Consider the following 7183-nt stretch of genomic DNA (forward strand, 5'->3'; position numbering starts at 1 on the left):
ACACCGCTCCGTGTTCAGTGGAAAGGAAGGTTTATTCACAGAAATAGAGCAGAACCTGCTTGAAGAAAATATATCTATATATCTTTAGGGTGAATTACTTCATAGAGATGACTGTCAAAGTCAGTTTTTCTAGGCATCTACATATTTCACAGGTCTCAGACAAAAGATACACGCGTGGTAGGTTTTGTTTGATCTCTGTCTTTTCTCTAGTAGCGCTTGAACCAGCAAGGCTCTTGTTGCAGGACACTCGACTGTACACGCATTTAATAAAGTTAAATAGAGTCGGGATCTCTCGGGGTGGAGTCTTTGCTAGGGCACCTTTGGTCTCCTCTGCGCCGGGAGAGCGGCTCTCCCCGTGGCTCTCCCCGGGGCCCGGGGCAGCGGCGGGGCCGCGGCGTGTCCCTGCCCGCCCCGCCGCCCGCTGCTCGCCCCCGCCGGGAGGCTGCTGGCCCGGCCGCCGGGGCTCAGGATGCCGTCGGGCCGCACAAGCGGTTTGTGTTCACCACTTCTTTCAGGTCACTCTCGGGTTTGCCGGCTACCATAAAAGGCCAAGTCTGTAGCCAGGAAAAGACACGGGTGGGAAGGGGGTTACATAGGGAAAAAAAATGCACATTGCAACGCTTATTTCGCCAGCGGGTCCGGCTCGGCAGCATCCCGGGGGATGGAGCCCGCCATCCGCCGCCGGAGCCCGCTTCTGGCCGCGCTCAGCGGGGCTGGGGCCGGGGAAGCCGCCGCTGCTTTCGGCGAGGACCCTTTTGCCTTTCGCCTCCCGGCCGCGGCGGGCTCCCCCCGGGACGTCCCCGGGGGCGGCGGAGCCCGTCTGATCCGCGGCGGGAGGGAGGGCGAAGGGAACCGCGGCTACTCCGGCGCATCCGCGTCCCACTGGCGCGGCCGCCGCGGGCACCCCGGCTGCAGCCGCGCCGCCCCCCGCCTTCGGTCGTGACCGGTGTGGGGGGCTCTTCCCCGCGGGAGCCGCCCCACGGCCTGTCGCGGGCCCGTCGCCGCCATCCGGCGCCCTTGGCCGCCCCCCTGCCCCCGGTGTCCCGCTGCTCGGGGGGCAAATTTTGGTGTCCCTGTGTGAGGGGAGGAGGTTATAGTTGGATTGAGTGTTGGTATTGGTTTACTTTATTTTTTTTTTCCCGTGTTGTTGTGCTGAGGATTTTGGTTTTAGCAAAAAAAATATCTCCCAGGTCCCTATCAGCTGACTCAGTGGGTAATGTACTTTTCCCCCAGAGTCCAGAGCTCAAAAGGCAGAGCCGGACCCCAGGGAAACATTGCCAGACCCCCTCTGCCATCCCTTTATCCGGCAGGGTCCGCATGTATGCGCAATGTAAAGGTTGTATGTCTAAAAAGAGCCCAGGCAGATCTTGCCCACCCCTGGTTTGCATCAGTTGCACATATTTTTAGAGGTGGAAGCTGGATGTTTCTGGCGGCTGGGTATGGCGGGGAGACCCTGGACTGCTCGGGAAAACTTTCTGTGGGTGGTGGGAGCCGCAGGAGGAACACTGTGCAGCCCAGGGAGGCTTTGTGGAGTGTGCCTGGGGCAGACACCCTCCTTGGGGAGTCTGCACTGGTATTTAGTTCTCCTTTGCCAGTTTACACGGATAGGAGAAATGTCCCGGACCCAGAAAATCTGAGCGGCTGAGCGTAGAGCCCCAAGAGCTCTGTCTTTAAAAAGCGAGGGCTTGAGGATTATTATGGCAGGAAATGTTGGGATAGAGAGGAGGGATAAGAAGAATATTGGGTCCTTGGCTTTGGTCCTTCCTAAAACATACCTTTCTCTACCCAAATTCCTGTCTCCGCCCGCTTGCAGGTAGAAAGCTGCCACCAACCTGCTGAGGTTTCTCAGGCATTTCTGGGGCAGTAAAGCCTTGTCCCTGCCTGTTTGTGGCCAGCGTGGCCCCTGCCTGTCCCCTGAAGGGGATTGCCAGGAGCAGCGGATGGGGCCCGGGAGCCTCCGCTGTCGGGGCGCAGGGCGGGAGGGCAGCTGGGAGCCTGTCCCCTCACACAGTACCCCTTGCCACCCCACTGCCACCAGACTTTCCGTGAGAAGCACAGCAAAAGTTTCTCCCTGCACATGACCCATCCCGGCTTCTCACCCACCTCTCCCCATGCACGCCACACAGAGTGCCTGGCCCGGGCGGGCTGTGACTTACCAGGTTGACTGGATGGATGTAGCCGTTTTCGTACTTGTCATTGGCCAGGATCTGCCTCAGGTGAGCGATGTAGCTGGAGGCCAACCTCAAGGTGTCCAGTTTGGAAAGCTTGGTGTCTGGGGGCACCCAGGGCAGGGTGGTCTTAAGCCTGGAGAATGCTTTGCTAAGGACCCTCATCCTCGCCCTCTCCCTGGCGTTGGCAGCATTTCTCTGGACCTGCTTTCCCTCCTGGCTCACTCCATTTAAAGGGCTCTTCTTGGGGGGAGCTTTTTTCCTCTTGCCCGAGGCCCCTCTTCCCTTCTGAGGGGAGCCATTCTCGCCATTGGATCCCTCCTCGTTGCTCTCGTTGGACGCCCCAAATTCTTTGTTAGTATCCATTTTCAGGCCATCACACTCCAGCATCTCCACCTCCTGCAGATCTTCCACATCACTGAGGGACCCAGTGGACATGGTCTGGAAGATGCCAAAGGACCAGCGGGAAGGGGGGAGGGGGAGGAAGGAAGGGCAGCTCCTCAAATCTACTTCAAGGCGGCAGAGGAGAGAAGGGGCACCAGTATTTTCCTCCCCTTCCCTCCCCCCCCCCCAGCACTAAGGCGCAATACCAGTCCAGAGAGGATCCCCGCCCTCCCGCCCCCCAATCCCGCTTTGCCCGTGTTTGAGGGAGGGAGGGAGCGTGTGTGAGAGAGGGAGAGGGAGAGAGAGAGAGAAAGCCGAGGAATTTAGTGAGGACACTAGTAATTTATCTGGGGGATAAGAGAGGCGGATCCAGCCCAGGGGAGGGGCCCTGCCCGCTGAGCACACCACATCCCCAATCACAGACCTTTGCACAGGACAGGGAATGAGGTATCCCGGCAAGCCTTTGCTGAGAGTTCGGAACTGGGATTCAAATCTTCACAACTGGAGCAAAGCAACTCGCTCGCTCTCTCCCCCCACTCTGTCTTTCTGTCCTCCCCCTTCCTCCTTCTCCTCCTCCTCCTCCTCCTCCTCTTCTCCTTCCCCACTTCCCTTTCCAGCCCAGGGTTGCTCTCCCCCTCCCTGCCTCCTAGATGACCCAGGCAGCTGGTGTCATGATTCTTGAAGAAAGCCAAAATGGGTCATGAGCAGAGCGAGCAGCAGATCCACCAGCCAAGCCTTCCAGGGAGCTCTGTAATGCGTGCCGTCGAAACGCTGTCCTGTAACCTAATCTGGGGGAGATTTGTGAATGATTATGTTTGCGAACGCATCCTGTCCAGCTACTAGTGTATTCCAGGAAGAGAGCGCTCCACCGCCTGGCCGGCAGCGTGGACCTCGCCGGCACAGCCCAGGGGTTGGAAGCAGGAGGATCTGACTTCTTCCAGCCTTCCTGGGTGACCTCTGACAAGTCCCCGTCCCCTCTCACTCTTTGAGTCCCCCCAGCTGTAAGCATCCCGGAGGCTGCCCGGTCCACAGGTGTGCTGGGTGGCCGCGATCCCGGCAGAGCCCTGTCGAGCCGAGGGAGAGCACCGTGCCGCTGGGGAGGGTCAGCATGGCTGCTGCTGAGGCGACAGGGGGTGCACACTGAAATGAAGGAAAGGGGAGGGGGAGGGTATTGGATGGTAGAGAACGCACAGAAAAAAAAACCTTTTCTTGGCGTGTTGTCGCAGAGCAGATGTCTGTTTCGTTCTGCTACACCCATGCAGCTGATTTTGTGCATACTCCAAAGTCAGGGAGTTTTGCCTGAATAAAGAGGCACGATAAGGCCCCTTCTGTGGGAGCGGTGGGGGTGAGGGCATTAAGGCCGTACTTTGCGACCATTGAAGCCAGACACCCCCAACCATTTTACCACCAGTGTGAATGAGCACGCTGCTCTGTAGTTTGAATGAGCAGACGTGTGCTGCAATTACGAACTTTATGCGCGTGTGCACCGAGTGTCTGCACAGCAGGCTTTTAAAAGCAGTAAATCTTGCCTGGCTCTTCTTCCTCTCCGTGTAAAGTCTTCTCCTAGACACACATCTGGAGCCCAAAGAGGCCAGTGAAGCATAGACTTGCTCCGGTAGCTCCTTCCGTCCTCACAGGCTTCCTGAAACCTTGCAGGTCCCCCAGCAGCCAGGGTTTTCAACTCAGGGGACTAAAGGACTGGGCACGATCTGCACATGGGACCTTTCTGGACACAGTGACTGATCAAATTGCAGGAGCAACTCCACTTATTGAGCTGCTTACCTGAGGATTCACATAGCTCTGGACAAAAATGTACAGCCTGGGACGTCACCGTGGCACACAGTGGCTTCGGAGTTAATCTGAGGTCACTGGAGCCACAGGAAAGTCTCTTACTGATCTGTGTGAGCATCACATCAGGTTTTCTGCATACACTAAACAAAAAACAAACAAAAATTGTGGAGGGCCAAATTGGTATGTCTGCAAAGCGCTATGTACTATCTGTAGATTAAAGTTTCAGTAGGAGGTAGGGTGTTTTGGTAACTAGCAATGTCCTATCTCTTGATCCATCTTGGTTCCTTGGCTCATGTAAGCCAGAAGAAAAAAGGCAGATCTAAACTTTAAACCAGCTCTTTACCGTTTGGCTGGAAGATAACACCTTTCTACTCACAATAGGATAAGTACATTAAGATATCATATCTCCAAGCCCTGGGCTTTTGGGAATTCGCTAACTTCTAATGTCATGTTATGTTAACTGTGCCTTGTTTGTGTTTTCTCTGTGTATAAACTAAACAGATTGTCAGCATATCAGTCCTAATTAATGAATTAGCTTTGCTTTTTTTTTTCTTTTTTCTTTATAACACCCTTGTTGCAGATCCAAAATATTGCTAATCACCAGTGAGGAGATTTATGAGCCTCCTTATTTTCTAGGCCTGATTGCTGTTTGTGCAGGTGGAGATTTAAATGGCCATATCCATTGCAGAGATTTATAGTCCAAGTGATTGATGTCAGAAAGGCTCTACAAGACTCTTACTGGAGCAAGGATGACAGAAAACCAAGTTGAAGTTGCTTGTGTCTCTAAGCATGAATGACCAGAGAGCACAAAATCCCATCAAAATTTCAGCATCGGAAGCTCCCAGAAGAACAAAACAACAGAAATAGTATATACTCACATCCTTTCTATCATTTATTTTTAACTTTACTTTAGTAATTTCTAATTTTTTTTTTTTTTTTTTGTAAAAAGCAGAAGGAACGATCTGGCTTCTTAAAAATTCCTTTAGTATGCTGTTACATGTGCATTCTGAAAGTCAAGGTGTGCATATGTGTGTGTTATGAGCCTTTAAAATTGGCACACATTTGTAGTTTTTACTGGTTTACATACATTTTTGAGTCCTCAGAGCCAGTAAAATTGATATAATACAGACCACACACTTTTGTGGAGACCACAGGACACATTTTTGTATTCATTTAGTGGAGATTATTGTGTGTGTGATATATACTCACATACATGTGGTATAACATACTTTGAGTCCTTTATGCATACAGACTATTACACACTTTTTAACAACATAATTGTCTGTCCCTTTTTCCCTCTCAAAGCTTGGGCAGACCTAAAAAGCTGTATTCTCTCATCTACAGGTAACTGCTGGTTCCTTATTTGTTTGTTACATGAGTTGAGCCTCTCCATTTCCAACCTTCCTGCTCCTTATGTCCCTCCAGGCAAGCCCAGAGCTTCTACCCCTAATCTGGTTCCCAGTTTCAATCCCTCTCCCCTCACCCGAATTGCCTTGCCCAGTCCTCCTGTCTCTCGTTCTGCATTGCAACCCCAATTTGGGGTAGAGACCGATGGGGTGGAGACCAACCCAGTCCGGCCGGAAGCGTAAAGCTGAGATGGCTGCAGCCACTGCGGGGATAGCGTGGCCACTTACTTCTCCAGTTAAATGACTGGGACCACAGACCAGCCACTGGGTTAATAACTGGCTGGGAAAGACAGATGGAGCTAAAGTCCTTTTGGCCTTTCCAGTACATTCACTTCTTCATTCATGTTTTAAAAAGGAAGTTGAAATGCTGGCATGGGGAACATCAGTACAAATCTGTGGATTTGCCCTTGAGATGACTTGCTCCTCTGCATTGCTCTGGCTACGCAGGAAAGTGCATCTCTCTTTTACTTCTAATTGAGACCCACTAAACCACAAGGTCATTTAGGACATACCACGGGTGCTGGGGTCAGAGGTTTAGGATGCTTGGTCTGAAGGGTGTCAGATGGGGGACATGTCACGCACAGGGTTATGCTGGTCTGTGGCAGGTTACAGATTTCCCCTTGGAAAAAAAGCCCCACTTTTTATGCCTCCAACCTTCCCCCTCCTGGGCTGGAATAACACGGTAATTTGAGAACAGCTTGAGAACTTGGGGCCAAGATTTTTGCAAGCGTCTCATGATTTTGCGTGGCATGGCTTGGATTTTTTTGATGTTCTTTGTCATTTATCAAGGCACCGTATTTTCACTGTGCATTGAACAGTCACCCAAGAAAAACCTGCTATCACCCACAGCTGAGGAAAACATAATCAGTAGCTGGTTTTAAAACTCTTTGCCCGAATATAATACAGGTGTTTTCCTATATTTGGAGAATAACCAAGGAAGTCACCCACGGGCCTCAGCTGGAAACTAAGTAAAATGGTGCAGGGACTTCAGAAGCATACTTTTATATATCTTAAGTGAAATAATACTAATACTATATTATTATATATTCATAATACTCATAATAACTAATACCAAAAAGACAATACTAATACTACGAATAATATAATAAACCTGTGATATTTTTGCAATAGGATTCTGTCTTGTCCATTGTAGAGGATGGAGAATGCTGGGGAAATGGATCAAAGTTGTTTGTACCAGCGGGGTAGATTTTCGGAAGGGCCAGGGCACTGAAACCCTCCCACGGCTCCATTCCAGTGCTGCGTGTCTGTTTCTGGTCACAGTTTTGGTTTGAAAGGTAAAAGACATTGTGATAAATAACATAAAGCAATACACAAAGAGAAAAAATAATGCCACTGCCAAGGCAGTAAAAAGGCTGTCCTGGAGAACTGGCCCAAGAGGCACATGTTTGTTTGTGATGCCAGTGTCACTATCCC

The 7183-nt window shown here is 51.4% G+C and overlaps 1 protein-coding gene across 1 annotated transcript; it reads right to left on the bottom strand.

Moving 5' to 3' along the window:
- Positions 1-464: 464 nt before the first annotated feature.
- On the bottom strand, positions 465-2606 carry TCF21 (transcription factor 21; the record flags this gene model as incomplete). The annotated part of the gene is made up of 2 exons (XM_082480671.1): positions 465-554; positions 2157-2606. The coding sequence occupies 2 exons, from the start codon at positions 2604-2606 to the stop codon at positions 465-467; spliced, it is 540 nt and encodes a 179-aa protein (XP_082336797.1).
- Between the last annotated feature and the right edge of the window lie 4577 nt (positions 2607-7183).

The sequence above is a fragment of the Vanellus vanellus genome, assembly GCF_965231255.1.
Source record: "Vanellus vanellus genome assembly, chromosome: 3".
NCBI classification, from domain to species: domain Eukaryota; kingdom Metazoa; phylum Chordata; class Aves; order Charadriiformes; family Charadriidae; genus Vanellus; species Vanellus vanellus.